This window comes from Abramis brama (genome assembly GCF_963993115.1).
Source record: "Abramis brama genome assembly, chromosome: 21".
Taxonomy (NCBI): domain Eukaryota; kingdom Metazoa; phylum Chordata; class Actinopteri; order Cypriniformes; family Leuciscidae; genus Abramis; species Abramis brama.
This window is the reverse complement of record NC_139983.1, coordinates 18,065,227-18,092,410: the sequence shown is the minus strand read 5'-3', so window position 1 is coordinate 18,092,410 and position 27,184 is coordinate 18,065,227. Positions and strand designations below refer to the sequence as shown.

At 39.9% G+C, this 27,184-nt stretch overlaps 1 protein-coding gene across 1 annotated transcript; it reads left to right on the top strand.

The window, feature by feature from the left end:
* Window positions 1-23,056: 23,056 nt before the first annotated feature.
* On the top strand, window positions 23,057-26,529 carry LOC311071769 (CUB and zona pellucida-like domain-containing protein 1; the record flags this gene model as incomplete). Its single annotated transcript, XM_084096308.1, has 7 exons — window positions 23,057-23,285; window positions 24,307-24,457; window positions 24,815-25,023; window positions 25,177-25,352; window positions 25,473-25,864; window positions 26,023-26,285; window positions 26,374-26,529. The coding sequence occupies 7 exons, from the start codon at window positions 23,057-23,059 to the stop codon at window positions 26,382-26,384; spliced, it is 1,431 nt and encodes a 476-aa protein (XP_083952434.1). The 3' UTR covers window positions 26,385-26,529.
* Between the last annotated feature and the right edge of the window lie 655 nt (window positions 26,530-27,184).

Sequence of the window (27,184 nt, the reverse complement as noted above, 5' to 3'; positions counted from 1 at the left end):
CTTGTCTGTGAAACCAGGCCTACATGTCTCAAAATCATTTTGCTGTCAGTCATAAGTTGTCATCTCGGATCAAGTGGGGTCCAGCTGCGCTTACCTGCAGTCGTGAATGCAGTGATGGACAGCTGTCTTTCCTTCGACTGGTGTTTGGATTTCATGTGATTTCTCATTGTGGTGATGATATTATAGCTCAGATTCATTAATTAATTTGATCAAAAGTAATTCAATTTTGTAAGATCATTTAGTCAAGATCATTTTCATCATTTTCAAGTAGCCTAATTCCAAACTTTGCGAGGCAGACAACAAAATTATGTGACCAAATACAAACAACTTGTTAACACGCTCCACAGCGCCACCCAGTTTATTTAATTATAACTGCGAGTTAGTGCTTGGGATTTATAATGGATTCACTGCATTTACGGCCAGGAAAGCAACGTAGTAAAATTCGAATAGTATTTTATTTTTCGTTATAAGAATTACAGATCAAATATTCGAAAATTCAACTTAGGGTGTCCGAATCCACATTTGCTAGTTTAACGACTGGAAAAATGGTCGGCGTGGCCAGGCATGGTCTAAAAGGGATGTCCCCATTCTTTTAATGAGTAATGGGTGTGTTCTGGGTGTAATGTCCAAAAATCAATCAGAGTGTAATTTCCCATTCCCTTTAAAAGCCAGTTGTGCTTGCGCCATGGCGGATTCGCTATTTACATGGCGGAATTTGCAAGCAGAAAAACTGAACGCTTCTCCAGAGAGCAAACGGATCTGCTCATGCGTGAGGTAAAAGCGTGTAAGCAGACCATCTACGGGACAAGCTGAATTCAACCATATTTTATGTACACAATATGAATCTTTTACATTGTAATTCTTTTATTTTTTAATATCTGGCTAGTTTGTGTGCCCATGGCACAATATTTGGCTAGTTTGTGTGTCCATTATGTGCCCTGGACCTGCCTATAGGCGCACATTACTAGTGAGCTCATTAAATAACAAAAAAATATTGCGCCATTGACTTTAGACCAGGTTTTTGTTGGTCAATGGCGCAGTCTATAGGGATAGGAGTAGTTGATGGAGGGAGAGGAGTAGATGGATGAGGGAGAGGAGTTGATGGATAAGGGAGAGGAGTTGATGGAGGGAGAGGAGTAGATGGATGAGGGAGAGGAGTTGATGGATAAGGGAGATGAGTAGTTGATGGAGGGAGAGGAGTAGATGGATAAGGGAGATGTGTAGTTGATGTAGAGGAGAAGATGGGGAAGCAAGAGAAGTAGATGATGGAGGGAGAGGAGTAGTTGATGGAGGGAGAGGAGTAGATGGATCAGGACAGAGGAGGAAGAATGTGTGCCGGGTTGTGTGGATCATTTTAGAAACGTGTTAATTGACTGCATATTGTGTGAAAAACATGAATTGTTTCAATGTTATGGTCACAACAGGTCGGATGATGTGCTTAATTGTGTTTAGAGTTTTGAAAATGTGACTACAGATTGGACAAAAGGATGTTAGCAATTGCAAAAAACTGTAGGATAAACTGATTCACTTGAATGAATCAGACTTTTCAATGCCACGGAGATAGCAGTTTAGAACAAACCGATTCCCTATAGGATGAATCAAACTTTCCAAATGAGAGAAGGAAGACCAAACTGATGATTTACAAAAATAAATCTGACTTGAAGTGTCATCAACAGTGTTTTGTGTTGTACACCACAAGCTGAATCTTGCAGAATGTCAATGTCACTTTTATTTGTAGCACTATTAAAACAACATGTTGACCAATGTGCTTTACATCATCTCAGTAAGATAGACAAAATAGTACAATAGTAATAGAATAAAAAGAATAAAAAAATATCATCAAAAGGATGAATAGGCCATGGCAAACAAATGTGTCTTAAGTTGTACTTTAAGTACAGAGTCGGCGTCCCTAACACGTAATGGTAAGCTATTCCAAAGTATTGGCGCTACTACCCCAAATGCACGATCCCCTTTCTGGCTTAACTTGGTCCTTGGAATTTAGTGCAGCAGATTAATGGCATATTTCAAGAGAATCGTTCAAATTGGTATAAAAGCATGAAATTTGGCACAGATACTCTCTAAGGGTCACTTTTTGGGAAAAAGGTGTTGGCCATCCAAAAATTCAACATGGCAGACATTTTTTCAAGATGGCCGCTATTTCTGTCAAATGCTCATTATGTCAATCGTTCAAACAGTGATGTAGGCATAACATTTTGTGAAAATACTCTCTTCAGAATGTTTTTTTGGAAAACGGTGCTTGTCCCTCAAAAATTCAAGATGGCAACCATTTTTCAAGATGGCCGCCATTTTTCTTAAATCCTTAAAAAAAAAAATCAAATGGTGATGCTATCATGAAATTTGGTACAAATATTCTTAAAGGAACATTATCATGGAAAAAGATGTGTGCCACTCAAAAATTCAAGATGGCGACCATTTTCAAGATGGCCACCATTTCTGTCAGAGCTCAATTTAATGTGTTAAGGAAGGTTTTGTTTAATAGAGTGAACGTCATTACACAACCAGGGCACACTGGTGACTTCACTGCTGTGGAACTCAGCATGGGGTTCAGTGTCAGCTGATCTAGTTTTACTTACACTGTAGTTCTTGACTAGTAGTAATAGTATAGCTAAGTTTAGTGTCCCAAATGCTGTCTAACAGCCCCTCATCAATTAGCTAGTAATAGATGTAGTTAGATAGCCGCACCTGAATTGACAGGTTGTGCCAGCGCGGGAGAGCCGAGCCAAGGATAAGCGGGGCAATACATGTCTTGTTCATGTATGCTTACCTGGAAGGTGTACAGATCACACGGGACTTAAATGGCACTGGATGAATGATTGGGCTAGGTGTAGGTGACCCATACCTAGTTGTATCCCATAACTGAATGTGTACTATGTCTATGATTGAGGTGGTAAAAGGATAACCCCTCGGCCTTAATCAGACAACAAACCTCCAAAATGGCAAATGAAAATCCCATGTCAGCCAAGAGGTCAACTGATTGGATGAAATGTTGTCTTTGTCAGACAGACACAAAGGAACCCCTCCAATCACCACCTACCCATCATGTTTGGCATGGACCTAAGATAAGATGGCGGCGCGCGCAGACGCAGCGGCTTTGAGCTCTCGGTTTCAGTGTTTTGTTTTTGTAATGCTATGGTTGTTAATGTGTGTAAGAGGGAATATGAGAGAGATAAAACATTCCTACACACTAGCTATGCTGAGAAAAGTGGGATTCTCATCTCGGGTTGATATCACATTGGAGTTCCAGCGGCGTCACAACATTCCACTGGGTATAACGAGATCGCCGGGCTCACCCTGGATTGTTGTCGGGTCTGTGAGACGGCGGAGGCGGCGCAGAGAGCGGAGGCAGAAGCGAGGCTGCAGGGGCGGTCTATTAGTTCGACTAAGGAAACAGCCCTACAAACCCTCACTGCCAAGCATCTTCCTTACAAACGCCAGGTCTATCGTCAATAAAACTGACGAACTGGAGTTATTAACGGCAAACAACCAAAATATCAGGAACTGCAGTGTGATGATTGTCACGGAAACCTGGCTTCACCCGCTCATCCCGGACTCGGCCGTTCAGCTAACCAGCCGCTGCATGCACCGATTTGACAGGACAATAAGCTCCGGTAAGAGCAAAGGAGGGGGGCTTTGTATCTATGTTCATTTGGATTGGTGTACTAGTAGCAGGGTCATACATACACAGTGCACACCGGATTTAGAAGTAATGACTGTACAATGTAGACCTTTTTACATGCCCAGAGAGCTCACAACAGTGATTATAGCTGCCGTGTACATTCCACCTAATGCTAATGTTAGCACAGCGCTCTCTCAGCCATATATCATTATAAATAAACAAATGCAGGCTCATCCAGAGGGAGCTTTTATTGTGGCAGGGGACTTCAATCAAGCCTGCCTCAAGTCTGTGCTTCCTAACTTTGTACAGTATGTACGGTGCTCAACTAGGGGGAATAACATACTAGATCACGTCTATTCTAACTTGAAGCAAGCCTTCAAGACAGTACCCCTCCCACATTTGGGCATGTCGGACCATCTTTCACTGTTCCTGGTCCCTGCATACACCCCCCTTAGGAGGAAATCAAAACCTGCCATAAAGAATGTTCAAACCTGGCCTGATGGAGCACTCTCTCAGCTCCAAGATTGCTTTGAGCGTACAGAGTGGAGTATATTTGAGCAACTCGATTTACAGGAGAGCACAGAGACTGTACTGTTCTACATAAAAAGCTGTACTGATAATGTCACAGAGGAGAAGCGCATCCGGATTTATCCTAACCAAAAACCTTGGATGACTTCGAACGTCCGGACACTCCTGAGAAACCGTAACTACGCTTTCAAGTCGGGTGATAAAGATCAGTACAGGTTGGCGAGGGCAGAGCTGCGGAGAGGCATTAAAGCTGCTAAGATGGCCTACAAAAGGAAAGTGGAAGAACATCTCGTCAATAACAACTCAAGGATGGTGTGGCAGGGGCTACAGAGCATTACCAACTACAAAGGCCCCTCACCTGTCGCTACCATCACCGATGTATCACTGGCTGAGGAATTGAATATTTTCTTCTCCCGCTTCGAGAGTGAGGCACCACACACAGCAGCGCGATCACCACAGACCTTCAGTCACAGCACACTCACGCTCCAGGAGCATCAGGTGAGGCAGGTGTTGAAGACTGTGAACACAAATAAAGCAGCTGGTCCGGATGGGGTACTTGGTAAAGTACTTTTTGCCTGTGCCGACCAGCTAGTGGGAGTTTTGACTAGGCTGTTCAACCTCTCACTGTCCCAGGCTACCATCCCTCAGTGCCTGAAGTCATCTACCATCATACCTAGGGATGGGAATTGATAAGAATTTAACGATTCCGATTCCATTATCGATATTGCTTATCGATCCGATTCCTTATCGATTCTCTTATCGATTCTTATTGGGTGAGGGAATAAGTACAAATTTGTTTGTATTAACTCGCTTTAATATCTGATCAGAAGACACAGCACAGAGTATACACAAATTATGTGTAGCAACCTCAGAACAAACCTAAAAGTAGGTGAGCTACTTCTCAAAGTAAAGTCCAGGGACCTATAGCCTAGGGCAGTGTTTCTCAACCAGTATGCCATGGCACACTAGTGTGTGCCTTGAAAGATTATCAAGAAGAGTGCCTTAGGATTAGGAAATTGACAATTTTCACATTCATTGGTCCGGACAAAAAAATAAATAAAACTGCCATTTATGTGCCATAAAAACTAAAAACACAGACTGAAAACAGTTTAGGAAGAGCTTGTGTCTTTTGGAATATTAACAGTGCTCATTTGGATTAGGCTATTGAGTTACTAAAACAATCTTTGTCAAATAATACACGGGTTTTCTTCACATTTTGAACGTTTTTGTTTCCATTTGTTTAATTTCAAGATCTGATGTGACTTATCCATTGTTGTTTTTACAGCTACAAAGCTGGGAGCACTAAATGATATTCAGTCACATTATACACGCTTTTAACATTAAATAAAGCACAAAAATAGTACCTGATATTATCATAGCCACACTTTGAGATTGTTGTTCCAGCGCGACGTCGCAGTCAAATAGGATCCGTTTCAAATAGAATCGTCGCGTGTCGCGGCTGGTTAAACTTTGATTAACATGGAAAATTATACTTTTTTATCGCGTGTCGCGCCGTCGCGTCGCATGTAGTTAGGACGCGGTCAGAGCACTTCTGCCTCGATGCCATGTTTGCTCATAGTGTTTGCTACGTTCTGAACCAAAACAACGCAGCACGTGTGTGACGTCGTGTCACATTTGAACGAGCGGAATCGTTAAGCAGGTATACTAACGGTTCCAAGGAATCGATTCACTGGGCACCGGTTCTGATGAAGAACCGGTTCTCGGTTCCCATCCCTAATCATACCTGTTCCAAAGTCCTCGGTTCCAAAGTGTTTAAATGACTATAGACCTATCGCTTTAACATCAGTTGTTATGAAATGCTTTGAGAGGCTCATCTTGCAGCACATCAAGTCCTGGCTTCCCCCAAACTTAGATCCATATCAGTTTGCATACAGAGAAAACAGATCGACGGAGGATGCCATCAATACAGCTCTACATACAGCACTTAGCCACCTGGAGCAGCCAGGGAGCTATGTCAGGATGCTGTTTATAGATTACAGCTCGGCATTTAACACCATTGTTCCTGATATCCTAGTGGATAAGCTGATCACCATCGCTATCCCCCCTTCCATTTGTGCCTGGATTAAGAACTTCTTGACTGACCGCCCTCAAACGGTTAAGGTAGGCACCACCTGCTCCTCTACCCTGTCTCTCAGCACAGGCTCTCCCCAGGGCTGCGTGCTGAGCCCTATCCTGCATTCTCTGTATACGTTTGACTGTACATCTATACACTCCTCAAATACCATCATTAAATTTGCCGATGATACTACGCTCATCGGTCTCATCAGCGGAGGGGATGAGTCTGCATACAGGGACGAGGTAAACATGTTGGTTGACTGGTGCTCTGAACATAACCTACTGCTTAACACCAGTAAAACCAAAGAAATGGTTATAGACTTCAGGAAAAACAAGGGGGAACCAGATCCACTGATCATCAATGGGGATTGTGTTCAGCGTGTTTCGTCTTATAAATTCCTAGGTACACACATAACCGACGATCTCTCCTGGTCTGCTAACACTTCTGCTGTGGTAAAAAAGGCTCGGCAACGACTCCATTTTCTAAGGATACTTAGAAGAAACCAACTAGAAGAGAAACTGTTAGTGGCCTTTTACCGCAGCACTATCGAGAGTGTTCTGTCATATGGTATCACGGCCTGGTATGCCAACTGTAAAGTGGCGGATAGGAAAAACCTGCAGAGGGTCATACGGACGGCACAATACATCACTGGCAGTCGCCTACCCCCACTGGAAGATATCGCCAGCATGCGGTGTCTCAGAAGAGCTAAGGCTATTACTGCCGACTCCTCACACCCAGGTCAACACCTGTTCAACCTCCTGCCCTCTGGCAGAAGGTACAGGTGCATTAAGTGCAGGACCAACAGACTGAAAAATAGTTTTTATCCTTGGGCCATCAGGACACTGAATTCATAACACATGTGGACAATATGGAGTGAGCTGTAGTCTCTGTCTTATATATTCTTATATTTTGTCTTCTTATATTTTTATATATTTATTATATATTGTTTTAACAATTTTTATATTTATTATGCACTGGCCGTAGAGCATTGCAATTTCATTGTATACTCGATATACATTGACAATAAAGATTCTTATTCTTATTCTTATTCTTATTCTTATTCTTATTCTTATTTTTATTCTTATTCTTATTCTTATGTTTCTCAACATGATGGCTATAAAATGATTGCCACCAACATTCCACTCTTTCACAAGATGAACAAAATGCCAATGACCCTGGACCTGGAACGATTGGATGAAGGTGGTGGTATAGAAGCTACTTTGAGAAGGAACCAAGCGAAGTATCACTACAATTGTCGACTTCGGTTCAACAACACAAAGTTACTTCGTGCCCAGAAGCAACAATCCGATGCTCAATGTAGTGAGACAGATGAAGGCCAAACAAAGCATTGCAGAACCATGATGCAGAAAAGTCTAGATGATCAGGTTTGCTTTCTTTGTGATAACATATCTCCTGAATCTGACCTACGTCAGGTAATGACACTGCAACTGAATGACAGACTACATGAATGTGCACAAACACTGAATGATGCTAAATTATTGTCTCAACTAAGTGGTGCTAATGCCATTGCACAGGAGCTGAAATACCATCATTTGTGTCTCATTCATCTTTACAAGAGAGAGAAACACCACCTCAGAAGGCTTGAGAAAGAGTCACAGAGTGAAACGATTCAACCAGCCATCTTTCTTATGGCTCTTTCTGAACTGGTCACCTATATTGTTGAAACCAGTCTCAATTCTGATGGTCCTTCCGCCTTCCGTCTCGCAGATACAGTGGGGAGAACAAGTATTTGATACACTGCTGATTTTGCAGGTTTTCTCACTTACAAAGCATGTAGAAGTCTGTAATTTTTATCATAGGTACTCTTCAGCTGTGAGTGACGGAATCTAAAACAAAAATCCAGAAAATCACATTGTATGATTTTTAAGTAATTAATTTGCATTTTATTGCAAGACATAAGTATTTGATACATCAGAAAAGCAGAAATTAATATTTGGTACAGAAACCTTTGTTTGCAGTTACAGAGATCATACGTTTCCTGTAGTTCTTGACCAGGTTTGCACACACTGCAGCAGGGATTTTGGCCCACTCCTCCATACAGACCTTCTCCAGATCCCTCAGGTTTCGGGGCTGTCGCTGGGCAATACGGACTTTCAGCTCCCTCCAAAGATTTTCTACTGGGTTCAGGTCTGGAGACTGGCTAGGCCACTCCAGGAACTTGAGATGCTTCTTACGGAGCCACTCCTTAGTTGCCCTGGCTGTGTGTTTAGGGTCGTTGTCATGCTGGAAGACCCAGCCACGACCCATCTTCAATGCTCTTACTGAGGGAAGGAGGTTGTTGGCCAAGATCTCGCAATACATGGCCCCATCCATCCTCCCCTCAATACGGTGCAGTCGTCCTGTCCCCTTTGCAGAAAAGCATCCCCAAAGAATGATGTTTCCACCTCCATGCTTCACGGTTGGGATGGTGTTCTTGGGGTTGTACTCATCCTTCTTCTTCCTCCAAACATGGCGAGTGGAGTTTAGACCAAAAAGCTTTATTTTTGTCTCATCAGACCACATGACCTTCTCCCATTCCTCCTCTGGATCATCCAGATGGTCATTGGCAAACTTCAGACGGGCCTGGACATGCGCTGACTTGAGCAGGGGGACCTTGCGTGCGCTGCAGGATTTTAATCCATGACGGCGTAGTGTGTTACTAATGGTTTTCTTTGAGACTGTGGTCCCAGCTCTCTTCAGGTCATTGAGCAGGTCCTGCCGTGTAGTTCTGGGCTGATCCCTCACCTTCCTCATGATCATTGATGCCCCACGAGGTGAGAGCTTGCATGGTGCCCCAGATTGAGGGAGATTGACCGTCATCTTGAACTTCTTCCATTTTCTAATAATTGCGCCAACAGTTGTTGCCTTCTCACCAAGCTGCTTGCCTATTGTCCTGTAGCCCATCCCAGCCTTGTGCAGGTCTACAATTTTATCCCTGATGTCCTTACACAGCTCTCTGGTCTTGGCCATTGTGGAGAGGTTGGAGTCTGTTTGATTGAGTGTGTGGACAGGTATACAGGTAACAAGTTCAAACAGGTGCCATTAATACAGGTAATGAGTGGAGAACAGGAGGGCTTCTTAAAGAAAAACTAACAGGTCTGTGAGAGTCGGAATTCTTACTGGTTGGTAGGTGATCAAATACTTATGTCATGCAATAAAATGCAAATTAATTATTTAAAAATCATACAATGTGATTTTCTGGATTTTTGTTTTAGATTCCGTCTCTCACAGTTGAAGTGTACCTATGATAATATGACCTCCACATGCTTTGTAAGTAGGAAAACCTTCAAAATCAGCAGCGTATCAAATACTTGTTCTCCCCACTGTATGTGCAACCTGTACCAGCAGCATATCCTTTTTTCTAACAGTGGCCCTTCCTCTCTGTGGACTACACCTTGCCGTGGTGGAGAGGCTTGTGTATGAACTCCAATGAACCTGAGAGCTATGCCGGCGGGGCTTTTATATCCCTGGCAAGTTTAACTAAGCTGGACAGGTCAAAGGAGAGGAGGCAGACAAAGCAGACATTATGACTATTTGACAGAAATGGTGGCCATCTTGAAAATGGTGGCCATCCTGAATTTTTGAGTGGCACATACCTTTTTCCAAAAGAGTGTTCCTTGAAGAGTATTTCTGCCTAATTTTATGCTTGCATCACCATTTGAACAATTTAAATAATTAATATTCGACAGGAACGGTGGCCATCTTTAAAAATGGCGGCCATCTTGAATTTTTGAGGGACAAGCATCTTTTTCTATTAACATGTCCTTTAGAGAGTATATTTGTATCAAATTTTATGCTTGGATCACTGTTTGAATAATTGATATAATAAGCATTGAATAGCACTGGCGGCCATTTTGAAAAACATTTTGAGTGGCCAACGCCTTTTTCCAAAATAGTGGCCCTTAGAGAGTATCTGTGCCAAATTTCATGCTTCTATACCAAAGTGAACGATTTTTTTACTAATCTGCTGCACTAATTTTCAGCTAATTTTGAGTTGATGATCTCAAAGTTCTTCCTGTCTGATACTCCATTAACAGAGCTGATAAATAAGTCGGTGGAAGGCCATTAAGAGATTTATATACCAATAAAATAAGTTTAAAATCAATCCTATATTGTACAGGGAGCCAATGTAAAAAGACAGGACAGAGTGATGTGTTCACGTTTTTTAATATTCATTAATAATCTTGCTGCTCTTTAGAAGCTCTTTACCCACAGATCTCAAGGCTATGTTGTTATTACCGTGGAAGAAATCATCACTCTAATGTGGACAAATTATCTGTGTGGATCAGTGACGGCGCTGGACGCTGCATAATATTGATCTGATTCATTCTAGCGAAAAGGCTCGTCCTAGACCCTGCCCTTATATATAGCTTCCTCTAAGTAAAACAAACGTGACATTAAAAATACTGATCATTGGTTTGTTTTTACCCGTACCGGTCACCGGTAATCGTTCCGCACGTTGCATTCATAAACAGCAGGCACAACTTTTGAGAGCCAAGCGGAATCCTCTACAGGAGTCATGGATGGTTTCAGGCAGAAAGAAGAAGAAGGAAGAAGAAGAAGTTTCAGAGATGAAGTTTAATGACAAATATCCAAAAAGCATGCTAATAGGCAGGGAAACACACATAGGGTAACGGTGATTGGACAGAGAATGAATGTGTGGGACCAACTTATATAGCAAACACAAATGAGGATTATTACAGTTTTTCTCGATTGCTTAAACACTATAACCAGGCTTTTGAACTAAAATTTCAAAACCATAACGCCATTTATCAAAAAGCACACCTATTTCACTAAACTATAAACACTATTCCCTGTTTTGACACATGAGTCAGATTTGTTGAACTGTCACTGCAAAACTCTACACACAAATCCCTTCATTTCTCATTGCTTAGACCATGTTGTCATTTAGAAAGCACTAGCATTCAAAATTGTTCACTCAAGTCAGCACAGCTTCAGCTCAGTTAGCACACAATTTCCCAGGTGGAAACAGTAAGAGTCAAAATTTAACACACATCAATCAGAACCTTCAATAGATATATAAAAGGGCCCAAATCAGTTTATTGCGTTTTGGAACAATGGATCCAGAAAGACATGAAGGAAGAGGGATAAGAATGAGGAGGAGGAGGACGAAGGGCAAGGACAAGAAGACAAGCAGTCTCAGATGAAATTCAAGCCACTCTAGTTGCCCATGTCTTTGTCAATGGTATGACTATGAAGGAGGCTCGGCTATGAGTAAGGCCAAATTTGAGTCGCTTTACCGTCGCCTCGAGAACCTTCAGGGAGGTGTGGTGGCAAACAGAATTCTATCACTGAATAAGAGACAAACATTTCCAATAGTCTTTGATGAGGTTTATTTTCTTGCAAGAAAAGGCCAGCAGTCGTACAGTCACACAGAGTGGCTGCAGAGTGTGACAGTGAAGGGAGGGCATCCTTTCTCCTTTATAGTCTTGACTCCCAGAATGTTATCTTTCTAGGCCGATGATGGTATTTCAACCATATGTGGAACATTCTTAGACGTATCCATCATTGTATCCTTGAGTGGAAACCCTCCTGTCACGTACCAACACTCTTTACCATTCCAATACAATTCGAATTCCATATTAGAATATGGTTTGTGTGTGCTCTTTTGGTCACACACATGTTACTGTAAGTAAATATAAAAAAAAAAAATTAGAGGAGAGAGTAAAACAAGTAATAAAAACTCGGTGAGTGTTTTAGCGCAATTTTCTCACCTCATGGGATCACAACACTAAGAGATAGTAAATCTTTTCCTGGATTTTTTTTGTGCGTTCCCGAGATTAGACCTTCCTTAACATAATGCCGAAAACCCGAAGTCTCTAGGTGGTCTGGTTGAGGAGTAGATAGAAGTGCAAGATTGGTGCGCACAGACGCACAGAACAGAAATCATGAGTTAACAAGCGCAATTTTGTCCGGTGGAAAATTGTGCTAAAAAAAGAGTAAAAAAAAAACAGTGTGTTTTCTGTGTATGAATAAAAATGTGCCAATGTATCCACTGGTTGTGTCTTTTGTGTTCATCATGTGAAAAGGTTTGTGATGGGGGGAACCACAAGCAACATAACTTACCAGTTCTGGAAATGTTGTTTTGAATTTATTGCACCAGTGTCTTAGACTATGTTGTAGTGTGTGTGATTTTGAGGGCTTGTGTGTCCTGTCTGAGGGCAAAGTTTGTTTTTTCAGCAAGACTGAATGGTTTTGAGTGTAGAGCTTCATTTTGACCTGAAAATAGGATGTTTGGGGAATTGGGTGAGACGTTATGGATTTGTGTTTATAGTTTTGAGAATACGAGGCATAGTTTCAAGAAATGTGTTTAAGCAATCGAGAAAAACTGTAATATAACACAGCTGACACATATGACCTAATAATGAGGAGCGGGAAAACTGAACAAAGGAAGACATGATGAACATGAAAAGAAAAAGTTCATGATAATGAAACTAACTGAACATAATGGTGACAACAGGCACAAAATAAAATTATAATATAATATAATATACTCTTGGTAATGGGAGAATATCTTTATGATGGATCAATATCCTTGATCCTGAAACTACATATTGTGGAAATGACACAGCTGAAAGTTGTATTAATTTATGGATATGGCCTATCTGTTGACACAAAGTTTGTGATAATGGTGTGATCAGAGATTACAGTATAGGCCTTATAGATAATTAAAAATTGCATTTACTTCAAATAGTGCTGTGGCAGTTCTTAGCTGTTCAAAACATTTTTTTATAACTAGAAATATGTTTTGAAATCTACTTCTTTACTTATCTCCTTATTCATATTTTTGTAAAACTGTAAGTATTTTTGTAAGGTAATGAAAACTTTAAGTATGTTTACAATATCTTTAACATAATCACTCCATAATCTCAAACTTTGTGTCAACAGAAATATCCATAAATTAATACAGTCGAGAGTAATAATGAAAGTTGCATAATATTCAGCTGTGTCTTTTCCACGATTTTGCTGCTCTATAGATTTTATTGCAGCACAGGCTCCAGGATATTAATGTGTCATAAGGAAATCCCCCTTAGGATGGTTTTGACTATAAATGTCATGATTGACATTTTGAAGACAAACTTGATCAGAAGAGAAAGATGGAAGCCCTGACTCTCCTTCTCTGTCTGCTTCTAACTGCCTATCAAGGTAAGAGAAAATCACTGGAGAAATCTTTGGTAACACTTTAGTTTACAGTTTACATATGTACAAGGATTGTTACATATGTTACATAGTAATAACAGTAAATTATGCATAATTACATGCAACTAACTCTCAACCAAATCCTAATCCTACCCTAACCCTATAGTAAGTACATGTAGTTGCTTAATATTACTAAGTATTTAAATATATAACTGTAACAATGACACCTTAAAATAAAGTGTAACCAAATCTTTTTATGGAAAACGCCTGCTTGCTTGAACATCATGTGTTTTGCTTAAATGATGTATAATTTCTCAGTTCGTAGAGCTGGCTCTGCAGAGATTACATGTAATACATACTGTGCAGAAAGACAGAAAGTTTTACATTACATTAAATGTTATGTCTATATGTCATATTTTAGCAGATACGTTTGGTTCATGGACAACAGGTCTATCTATCTATCTATCTATCTATCTATCTATCTATCTATCTATCTATCTATCTATCTATCTATCTATCTATCTATCTATCTATCGAAATAGGTCATCTGAGGAACATTTGGGAGGAGTGTGGTAACAGAGTACTGTCATATAACATATAGTACAAATTATAATAATGACAGTTCTTTGAAATAAGATTATTTTTTATTATGCTAGATAGAGAATAGCTTTTTGCAATGATAGTCTGATTTGTTACCACCATTGTGTCATGGACAACAGGTAAATGTCATTTAACATTATACATTATATTGTGTAGAACATGGCTGTCTTATGCATATTTTTATACAATGTTGAAACATCAATCAACATTATATTTTTATTTTGTTTTAGGTGACTGGCTGTATTCCACCGAAGGTTCTCCTGGTATCTGTCTGGGTTTTATTCTAGATAATTGTATGTTTTAATTTGTGACTGTCCTTTTATTCTCTTGTTTTCCATGTTTATGTTCAGAATCATGTGGTGGCAATCTGACAGGCTGGATGGGTGAATTTTTTAGCCCCCGGTACCCAAATAATTACTCTAATAATGCACAATGCACGTGGACCATTCACAGCAGAGGGAACAGGACCGTGGGATTGACCTTTGCCGATGTTGAGTAGGACATCGCTCTTCTCTTTTTCTTATTTGTCATTGCTAGTGTCAGAATGTTTTTAAAATGTTTTTGTGAAGTATTTTGTAAACACTTAAATATTCTTAATTAAAAAAAAATAATAAAAAAAAACGATTACATTTGCATGTGTTTCTCTCTCGTATCTGCTTGCTAGTTTGGAAACATGCTGCGATTACATCAGAGTATATGATGGTCCTTCTACCCTCCACCCTTTACTGGGAGAAATACGAGAGTACAGGAACAAATCAAGCTACTTCAGATCAGGCAACAATGATCTGACTGTGATTTTCTACAGTGATGCAAGTGTACCAAGTAGAGGATTTCATGCAAACTGGGTCTTTTTGGGTAAGTGGTTAAAAGAAATGAATAGAACTTGATCTATGATATACCATAAATTTCAACCTCTCCTAGTTTGTGATATGAAATTTCTAGTTATTCTCTTTTTATCCTGTTTTACATCTCTAGGTGAAGAATCATGTGGTGGCCATCTGACAGATTCGATGGGTGAATTTTTTAGCCCCCGGTACCCCAATAACTACCCTGATTATTCACAATGCACGTGGACCATTCATAGCACTGGGAACAGGACTGTGTCACTGACCTTCACTGATGTTGCGTAAGACATTTGAATTTTCTGATATTGAAACTGAGAATACTAAAAATGTGCAACTTTCAGATTTCCATTTTTTCAAGAAAACATTGCTACACTATATGGTGGAGAAAGTAATACATTTGCATGTGTTTTTGCTCTCTGCTTGCTAGTTTAGAGAAGTGCTGTGATTACATCAAAGTGTATGATGGTCCTTCTACCCTCCACGCCTTACTGGGAGAAATACGAGAGTACAGGAACCAGTCTTTCAAGTCCAGCTACAATGATCTGACTGTGCTTTTCTACAGTGATCACGGTATAACAAGTAGAGGATTTCATGCAAACTGGGTCTTTGTAGGTATGTGATTCAAAGAGATCAATAGAACTTCATCAATGATATTATTAATTTCGGTAACACTTTATTTTGATGATCCCTTTTAAACATTCTGTTGACTATAAGTAACTTTGCAACTACATGTCAACTAACTCTCATTAGAGTATTAGTAGACTGTCTGCTTAATATCTGCCAACTCTTTATTGTGATGATCCTCCAACAGACATTCTACTGACTATAAGTAACTTTGCAACTACATGTAAACTTATTTTAACCCTAACCCTACCAGTCTACTAATACTCTACTGACACTCTAATGAGAGTATAGACATGTACTGTAGGTGCAACGTTTCTTATAGTCAACAGAATGTGTTAAAGGGACCATCAAAATAAAGTAAAACCTGAATTTCAATCTTTCCTAGTTTGTTATGTCATATTTTGAGTCATTCTCTTATAATAACAGTTGTGACTATCTATTTATCCTGTTTTACATCTCTAGGTGAAGAATCATGTGGTGGCAATCTGACAGATTCGATGGGTGAATTTTTTAGCCCCCGGTACCCCAATAACTACCCTGATTATTCACAATGCACGTGGACCATTCATAGCACTGGGAACAGGACTGTGTCACTGACCTTCACCGATGTTGAGTAGGACATTTGAATTCTCTGATATTGAAACTGAGAATACTAAAAATGTGTAACTTTCAGATTTCCTTTGTCAAAGAAAACATTGCTACAAAATACTAATATGGTGGACAAACCATAATTACATTTGCATGTGTTTCTTTCTTTTCTGCCTGCTAGTTTAGAAAAGTGCTGTGATTACATCAGAGTATATGATGGTCCTTCTACCCTCCACCCTTTACTGGACGAAATACGAGAGTACAGGAACCAGTCTTTCAAATCAAGCAACAATGATCTGACTGTGCTTTTCTACAGTGATGCAAGTGCAACAAATAGAGGATTTCATGCAAACTGGGTCTTTGTAGGTATGTGATTAAAAGAGATGACCAGGACTTGATCTATAATATTATGAATTTCAATATCTCCTAGTTTGTGATGTGAAATTTCTACTCATTCTCTCATAGTTACTGTCATGACTGTCTTTTTATTGTATTTTCCATATGTGAAGAATCATGTGGTGGCAATCTGACAGATTCGATGGGTGAATTTTTCAGCCCCCGATACCCTAATAACTACATTAATAATGCACGATGCACGTGGACCATTCATAGCACAGGGAACAGGACTGTGTCATTGACCTTCACCGATGTTGCGTAGGACACTATTTGATTTTCTTAATTTTGGAACTAAGAATACTACAAATTTGTAACTTTCAAATTTCCCTTTTTTTCAAGAAAGCATTGCTACACTATATAAATATGGTGGAGAAAGTAATACATTTGCATGTGTTTTTGCTCTCTGCTTGCTAGTTTAGAGAAGTGCTGTGATTACATCAAAGTGTATGATGGTCCTTCTACCCTCCACGCCTTACTGGGAGAAATACGAGAGTACAGGAACCAGTCTTTCAAGTCCAGCTACAATGATCTGACTGTGCTTTTCTACAGTGATCACGGTATAACAAGTAGAGGATTTCATGCAAACTGGGTCTTTGTAGGTATGTGATTCAAAGAGATCAATAGAACTTGATCAATGATATTATGAATTTCAGTAACACTTTATTTTGATGGTCCCTTTTGAACATTCTGTTGACTATAAGTAACTTTGCAACTACATGTCAACTAACTCTCATTAGAGTATTAGTAGACTGTCTGCTTAATATCTGCCAACTCTTTATTGTGATGATCCTCCAACAGACATTCTACTGACTGTAAGTAACTTTGCAACTACATGTAAACTTATTTTAACCCTAACCCTACCAGTCTACTAATACTCTACTGACACTCTAATGAGAGTATAGACATGTACAGGTGCAACATTTCTTATAGTCAGCAGAATGTGTTAAAGGGACCATCAAAACAAAGTGAAACCTGAATTTCAATCTTTCCTAGTTTGTTATGTCATATTTTGAGTCATTCTCTTATAATAACAGTTGTGACTATCTATTTATCCTGTTTTACATCTCTAGGTGAAGAATCATGTGGTGGCAATCTGACAGATTCGATGGGTGAATTTTTTAGCCCCCGGTACCCCAATAACTACCCTGATTATTCACAATGCACGTGGACCATTCATAGCACTGGGAACAGGACTGTCTCACTGACCTTCACCGATGTTGAGTAGGACATTTGAATTATCTGATATTGAAACTGAGAATACTAAAAATGTGTAACTTTCAGATTTCCTTTGTCAAAGAAAACATTGCTACAAAATACTAATATGGTGGACAAACCATAATTACATTTGCATGTGTTTCTTTCTTTTCTGCCTGCTAGTTTAGAAAAGTGCTGTGATTACATCAGAGTATATGATGGTCCTTCTACCCTCCACCCTTTACTGGACGAAATACGAGAGTACAGGAACCAGTCTTTCAAATCAAGCAACAATGATCTGACTGTGCTTTTCTACAGTGATGCAAGTGCAACAAACAGAGGATTTCATGCAAACTGGGTCTTTGTAGGTATGTGATTAAAAGAGATGACCAGGACTTGATCTATAATATTATGAATTTCAATATCTCCTAGTTTGTGATGTGAAATTTCTACTCATTCTCTCATAGTTACTGTCATGACTGTCTTTTTATTGTATTTTCCCTATGTGAAGAATCATGTGGTGGCAATCTGACAGATTCGATGGGTGAATTTTTCAGCCCCCGATACCCTAATAACTACATTAATAATGCACGATGCACGTGGACCATTCATAGCACAGGGAACAGGACTGTGTCATTGACCTTCACCGATGTTGCGTAGGACACTATTTGATTTTCTTAATTTTGGAACTAAGAATACTAAAAATGTGTAACTTTCAGATTTCCCTTTTTTCAAGAAAGCATTGCTACACTATATAAATATGGTGGAGAAAGTAATACATTTGCATGTGTTTTTGCTCTCTGCTTGCTAGTTTAGAGAAGTGCTGTGATTACATCAAAGTGTATGATGGTCCTTCTACCCTCCACGCCTTACTGGGAGAAATACGAGAGTACAGGAACCAGTCTTTCAAGTCCAGCTACAATGATCTGACTGTGCTTTTCTACAGTGATCACGGTATAACAAGTAGAGGATTTCATGCAAACTGGGTCTTTGTAGGTATGTGATTCAAAGAGATCAATAGAACTTGATCAATGATATTATGAATTTCAGTAACACTTTATTTTGATGGTCCCTTTTGAACATTCTGTTGACTATAAGTAACTTTGCAACTACATGTCAACTAACTCTCATTAGAGTATTAGTAGACTGTCTGCTTAATATCTGCCAACTCTTTATTGTGATGATCCTCCAACAGACATTCTACTGACTATAAGTAACTTTGCAACTACGTGTAAACTTATTTTAACCCTAACCCTACCAGTCTACTAATAGGCAAGGCAAGGCAAGTTTATTTATATATCACATTTCATATACAATGGCAATTCAAAGTGCTTTACATAGAAGAAATTAAAACAATAAAAATAAATAAGAATAATTAAAACAGTTTAGAAAAATAAAATAAAATACAGTACAGTACAAACAGTCGGACGAACAGTGACACAGTGCTCATTCAGTAAATGCATAGCTAAACAGATGTGTTTTGAGTCTGGATTTGAATGTGACTACTGTAGGAGCACATCTGATCTCCTCTGGAAGCTGGTTCCAGCTGCGGCTGGCATAATAGCTAAAAGCAGATTCGCCATGCTTAGAGTGAACCCTTGGTATTTCTAGCTGATATGATCCTAATGATCTGAGTGATCTGTTGGGTTTTTATTCAGTAAGCATATATGCAATATATTGAGGTCCAAGGCCATTGAATGATTTATATACCAGTAATAATACTTTAAAATCAATCCTAAATTTAACTGGGAGCCAGTGTAAAGACCTGAGGACTGGTGTGATATGTTCATATTTTCTGGTTCTGCTCAGAATCCTGGCGGCAGCGTTCTGTATGAGCTGCAACTGTCTTATGGTTTTTTTGGGAAGGCCAGTGAGGAGTCCATTACAATAATCCACCCTGCTGGTGATGAAAGCATGAACAAGTTTCTCTAAGTCTTGTCTGGAAACAAAGCATCTAATTCTTGCAATATTTTTCAGATGATAGTATGCTGATTTAGTTATTGCTTTGACATGACTACTGAAACTAAGGTCTGACTCTAGTGTCACACCAAGATTCCTGACTTGATTTTTAGATGTTTGACCCCTAGAGTGAAGGTATGCGTTCACCTTGAGAACTTCATCTTTGTTTCCAAATGCAATGACTTCAGTTTTGTCTTTGTTTAACTGAAGAAAGTTTTGACACATCCAACTGTTGACTTCATCAATGCATTGGCACAGGGAGTCAATGGGGCTGTAATCATTAGGCGATAGGGCTAAGTAAATCTGTGTGTCGTCTGCATAGCTGTGGTAAGCAATTTGGTTCTTTCTCATTATTTGGCTCATTGGGAGCATATACAGGTTGAACAGGAGTGGCGCAAGAATTGAGCCTTGAGGGACCCCGCATGTCATGGATGTCCACTCAGACTTATGGTCTCCTATACTCACATAATAACCTCTCCCATCTAAGTATGACCTGAACCATTTTAGGACTATCCCAGAAAGCCCCACCCAGTTTTCCAGCCTGTCAAGAAGTATGTTATGATCGACAGTGTCAAATGCAGCACTGAGGTCGAGTAGGACCAGCACTGATAATTTGCCTGAATCAGTATTTAAGCGAATATCGTTTATTATCTTTATGAGCGCTGTCTCTGTGCTATGGTGCGGTGATCTGTCTGACCTCAGTGCAACTCAAGGATGTGCTGATCATCAGTAATACTCTACTGACACTCTAATGAGAGTATAGACATGTACAGGTGCAACGTTTCTTATAGTCAACAGAATGTGTTAAAGGGACCATCAAAATAAAGTGAAACCTTAATTTCAATCTTTCCTAGTTTGCTATGTCATATTTCGAGTCATTCTCTTATAATAACAGTCGTGACTATCTTTTTATCCTGTTTTACATCTCTAGGTGAAGAATCATGTGGTGGCAATCTGACAGATTCGATGGGTGAATTTTTTAGCCCCCAGTACCCCAATAACTACCCTGATTATTCACAATGCACATGGACCATTCATAGCACTGGGAACAGGACTGTGTCACTGACCTTCACCGATGTTGAGTAGGACATTTGAATTCTCTGATATTGAAACTGAGAATACTAAAAATGTGCAACTTTCAGATTTCCTTTGTCAAAGAAAACATTGCTACAAAATACTAATATGGTGGACAAACCATAATTACATTTGCATGTGTTTTCTCTTTTTTCCGCCTGCTAGCTTAGAGAAGTGCTGTGATTACATCAGAGTATATGATGGTCCTTCTACCCTCCACCCTTTACTGGACGAAATACGAGAGTACAGGAACCAGTCTTTCAAATCAAGCAACAATGATCTGACTGTGTTATTCTACAGTGATGCAAGTGTAACAAGAAGAGGATTTCATGCAAACTGGGTCTTTGTAGGTATGTGATTAAAAGAATAGAACTATCATAGCCGAGACTTTAACTCGGGTCTCCACCATGAGAGTCAGACTCTCAATCCTTGAGCCACTGGAGAATGGTGAACCCATTAGTAAGATACACTTAGAAGAAGTTGAGATGCATAAATTTTGTACATTTTTGTAATAGTTCAAGCATACAAAATCCATAGCTGGAACAAAACAACAACAACAACAACAACAACAACAACAACAGTAAAACAGCAAAATGTAATTCTCAAATAACAAAACCAGTCCAAAAAGGGCATTCCACAAAAAATTCCAATATTTCAAAGATCTTAAAGTAAAAAAAATCCAGAGAAAGTCCACAAAAAATAAACAGAGAAAGGTATAATCCAAAGGCAAGAGATAATAAAATGTCTCAGAGTAAGAGAACACTTACTCAGGCAACTGGCTTCAGAACAACTAAACACCAAGCAAAGAAACTAGGAGACAGAGTCACTTAAATACACACAGCTGAATAATACACGAAATCCATGGAGAGGTGTGACCAGGGTCTTTTAAGTATAGAAAGAGGATGGAGCAACCCCTGAGTTGAGCGATGAGAGACCTTCCCCTGATTGCATGTGGGACGGACACTTACAAATATTTTGGTATCCTCCTTGATGATCAGCCACCAAAACCGTCCCTGGAGGAATTCAAGGGTTGCGAGTAGTGCCTGGAACAGCTTTAGGGACACACAAGCGGGTTGGCTGGCTTGTCTGGTTCCCGGGCCTGGGCTTGTCTTACTGTATTTTCAAGTTCCCATCATACAGGGGCCAGCTCGAGATAATGGGTAAGATAGGATCTTCTTGGTTACTGATTGCGTATACTCAAAACAGTGCATTAGGTTTAATATTTTTGTAGCCAAAATAAACAAACTGGTTGAAGAATAGAGACAGGCGTGCCTGATGAGGGTGGAGTCGATTGACCTGCAGAATGTACTCTAGATTAATGTGGTCAATGAGTACTTGAATTGGGTGTTTGGCCCCCTCAAACCAATTTCTCCATTCTTCCAGCACCAGTTTAACAGCCAGTAACTCCCACATGGTAATTCCCCTCTGTTGGTGTAAGGCAGTATGAAAGGAATACACATGGATGAAGTCTGTTATCCTCCCCCTTCTGGGAAAGCACTGCTCCAAACACCCACATCCGAAGCATCCACCTCCACAACGAAGAGTTTTTCTGGGTCAAGGAGAGTAAGAATGGGTGCTGTAAAGTAAAGTGGAGTTTGAATTCACTGAAGACCAACTCTGCTTCAGAACCCCAGCAAAACCCAGCATTGTTTAGTGAGAGCTGATAGGGGAGCCACCACAGAGCTGAAGTTCAGAATTAATTTTTGATAAAAGTTGACAAAACCAAGAAATCGCTGCACCTCCTTCACAGACGGGCCAATCCGTGACTGCTTTAACTTTCCAGGATCCATTTGAATATGGCCAGGCTTAATGATGAATCCCAGGAACTGTACTTGGGTCACATGGAATTGACACTTCTCAGGTTTGTCATGAGTATGTCTCTAAGGATATAATTTATCAGAGCCTGGAAAACCATGGGAGCATTGGTATAGTGCCCAATGGGAGTGTTAAATGCAGTCTTCCACTCATCACCTTGTCAAATGCACACAAGATGGTAAACATTGCGCAAGTCGAGTTTGGTGAAGATGGAAGCTCCCTGCAGTATCTCAAAAGCTGTGGGCATAAGCAGCAGTGGGTAACGGTTTCGGATAGTGATCTTGTTGAGGCCTTGGTAATCTATGCATCTATGCATCCATCCTTTTTTCCCCACAAAGAATAAAACAGCACCAGCAGGAGAAGTGGACTGACGAATGATCCCTGCCGTGAGGGCTCGGGAGAAGGGGGGACAGGTCCTCTGGGGGACAGGTACCTGGTGGCTTTCTTTTTACTGAAGACTGCCTTGAGGTGGAGGTAATGAGTGGGTACTTGAGATAGGTGTAGGGGTTCTTGAGACTCGGGAATAGGGTCAGGGGAACTCTGGATCAAATAGGTGACATGACAAGTGGCACCCTAATTGAGGATAGTGCCAGTGGACAAGTCAAGATGAGGGTTATGGTGAAGAAGCCAGGAGTGACCATGGATAACAGAGAACTCTGGAGACTGTATCATATGGAAACACAACTCCTCCTGGTGTGGGTGAATAGAGAGGTGAAGGACAGAGATAAGAAGGGTTACCTTCCCAGGACCCAGAGGTCTTCCATCCAGTGCAGTAACTATCAAAGGGGTAGCAATTGAGTCAGTGGGGATCTGGAGACTCTTAGCAAGACATAAGTCCATAAATGTCCTGGCTAAGAACACTTACTCAGGCAACTGGCTTCAGAACAACTAAACTCCAAGCAAAGAAATTAGGAGACAGAGTCACTTAAATGCACACAGCTGAATGTGAACACATGTGAAACACAGCTGACACATGTGAAAATACTAACACTAATTAAAAGTTGAGTAAGCTGGGCACGAGAGCACAATGAGGACCTCTAGAGGCCAAAACATACACAAGCAAAATACTGACAAGAACTTGAACTATATGATATTATGAATTTCAACATCTCCTTTTTTGCTATGTCAAATTTCATAATTACAGTTGTGACAGTTTTCCATCTCTATGGGAAGAATCATGTGGTGGCTATCTGACAGATTGGATGGGTGAATTTTTCAGCCCCAAATTCCCTAATAACTACATTAATAATGCATGTGGACCATTCATAGCGCAGGGAACAGGACCGTGTCATTGACCCTCACCGATGTCTTCACTAATCTGATTGTGTGCGAACTCGTGAATGCTAGTTTGTTGGGCCAAGTAGCTGTTATTTGGTTTTACTGTGCAGGTAAATGTTTATAATGTGACCTTAGTATATGTATGAGTAGAACATAGCATTGAATAGGTATATGAGTGTGTTTGTGCCTTTAGGTAAAGATTATGGGTGAAAAGTGTGTGTGAAATGTGTCACATGCAGAGTATCTTTAATTGTCACCTGTGAAGTGCCATAGATAATTGGAATGGATAGTGTCACTGCGCTATTACATATTTATTGTAGAACAGATTTGTTAAATTTCGTAAAATATCACCTGGACATCTTTTTGTGAGAATTGGCTACACAAAACCTTTCAAAGTTGATCAACAACTCTCTCCACAGCATCTATTGTGCAAAATTTACCAATTGTGGTGTTTTTCTCCTCTTTTCCTACATGCCTTGACACTGCTGATTACTGCTATGCCATGTATTTTGGGGCATTATGATCTCCAGTTTCTCAACCTCAGTGTGGAGGACACCTGTATGAATATGGGGTGTTTTCCAGTCCAAACTACCCAAACTATTACCATGACAATGCCTACTGTGTGTGGTATATCTCTGCTCAGCAAGGACAGAGGATCTTCCTGTCATTTGCTGATGTGCAGTAAGTGAGAGATCAGCTGTGATTGATTGAATTTTGGTGGAACTAGAGGTGGATCTTAAGTTTGGTGGAACTACTAGTGGTACTTATGTTTGCATCTACAAGCAAACATAACATTTTATTGATGAAAACATCATATTTATACCATATTTTACATATATAATAATCAAATTTTCTTTTAGCATATAATTTAATATATAATGAATAAATTATTGTGTACTGTTACGACCAGTGTTATTATTTGGGGTTTATTAGAGTTTGTGCAGTACCACTAATGACCTGCGGGTGGGACCAGTTATATGGCTTGTTTAATTCAAATGAGGTTAAATGTCTTTAAAGATCTTTTTCTGATTCTTCCAGATTGGAGCGCTGCTGTAACTGTGACTACATCTCTATACATGACGGTTCTTCCACTGGTCATCCACAGCTGGGAAAGGTCTGCTTCAATGACACCAACCAGGTGTTTCACTCTTCTTCACGATACCTGACTGTTGTCTTCAGGAGTGACTACTCTGGTGTCAGCCATGGATTCAAGGCCCATTTCACAAGCTCTCTGACTGCAGATGAAGGTAATACCATGTTAAATAACTAAAATATAACAACTTTTAGATGCTAAACAGCTATAACTATTATAAAACATTCAACACCTTTGTCTTTCCCGGATTTAAAATATATTCTTGCACAAACATTACATTGAGGGGATGAAATTCTGTGTATTACAGGTCATGTGAATTGTTCCTCAGACAACATGGTCATTGTCATTCAAAGGACTTACTTGAACTCACTTGGGTTAAGTGGAAATGACCTTTATGTGGATGATAATCTTTGCAGACCCACTATTAACAGTACTGAGGTTGTGTTCAGCTTCCCTCTTGACACATGTGGAACCGCCAAAGAGGTATGATATGTGTGTCAGATCTAGCTTTTAATGCTTGAATTTGCTGTGTCGGGCTAGTAAGCATCATTGAGAGGCATGTTTACCACACAACATCACCTGCCCTCTGTCTCTCTCTCCTAGATGATGAATGGTTATGTGTCCTACACCAACAATGTGCGGGCATCTCAGTCTCAGTCGGGTGAGATCACTCGCCAGTCACAATTCCTACTACATGTGGGCTGCCGAATGGAGCCGGACACTATGGTCCAGATATTCTACAAGGCCAGGGAGAACATCAATGCCAACATCACAGGAACGGGACGCTTCAATGCCAGCATAGCCTTCTACACCTCCAGCAGTTTCTACCAACAAATTTATGACTCTCCATATGAAGTGAACCTGAACCAGCCTCTGTATGTTCAAGTCAAGCTAAACAGGCCTGACAACAGCTTGGATCTCTTCCTGGACACCTGTGTAGCATCTCCAAATCCCACTGACTTCAAAAATCGTTCCTATGACCTGCTGCGTGATGGGTGAGACAGTATTAGTAAGAATTATGTTGCTACGTACTATAGTTCTTGTACTCATTTGCATTAATAGTGAAACTAACTCAGTGTGATTGAGTTTGACTATAGTCCAAATTTAGTTATCTTTCAAATCCAAGTAATTTCTCTTATTTTATCTTTTGTAGCTGTCCCAGAGACAACACATATTATTCCTACACCAGTGGTCAGCACTATTATGCTCAGTTCAGTTTCCAGGCTTTCAAGTTCCTCCGGACTCATGCCTACGTGTACCTGCAGTGTAAAGTGATCATCTGCCCCGATAACGATTACAACTCTCGCTGCCGCCAAGGTTGCCACTTCCGTCGCAAGAGATCCCTTGACAGCACCTACCACACCAATACTGTGACGCTGGGGCCAATCAAACTCAAAGGTCAGAGGCCAGTAGCAGGTATGTTTTCGAATGAATTTACCTGTCAGTTTTTGATGTATTAACATGGAGCCTTTTACTAACAACTGTCCGGTCACTGTCATTCAAGGCTTGGTGTGAAGGAGTCTGAGAAGTCAAAGGAATGAACTGATCATCTTCTCGATCATCACCTTAATAATTACCAATCAATCTTTATTAACCAATCAGCAAATTAATCTAAAGACAAGTTGTATTTTTGCAATTCAATAAAGCATTTCTAAGCAGCTGTTCTTGTCACTGTTGTCTGCATTCATTGTGCCTCTCTGAAATGAAACAAGATAATGCAAGGTACAAAAGACAATTAAAAAATTATTTCTGTATTAAAATAAAAAAATTTGAAGACATAAAGTAAAAAAAATATACATATCAGGGAGATACATTTAGTTTAGCATAAACTTTTTAAATTATTTCTTTCTCTCTCGCCCAAGTTTTTTTTTTTTTTTTTTTTTTTTACTAAACTCCATTGTTAATCAATAGGCCTATTTGAAAACTGTTATTCTTACTTCATTGCTATGCCTTTTTTTAAATGGTATGAAACCACATGAAAAATTCAAAACCAATGCACAAATAGCGCATAAGATACATTTCTAAGAAATGAATGTGTTTTAAACTAGATTTGAAACAATATTTGGTAGAACAGCCATTTGTAGTGGTGTCTGAAAACATAGTGGACATTATAGAATAACTCTGATTCCTGAACAGATAATCAATCCCATACTCAATCCCATAATGCACCGCAATACCGAGCTTACATGTAGGGTGCTTCTCAAACGGAAGGTTGAGCTTCCCTGCAGCATTGCTGGTCACCAGCATAAGGTATGTTTTGCATGCTGGGACCAGCTTGGGATGCTGGTTTGCTGGTGAACCAGCATATGTTGTCT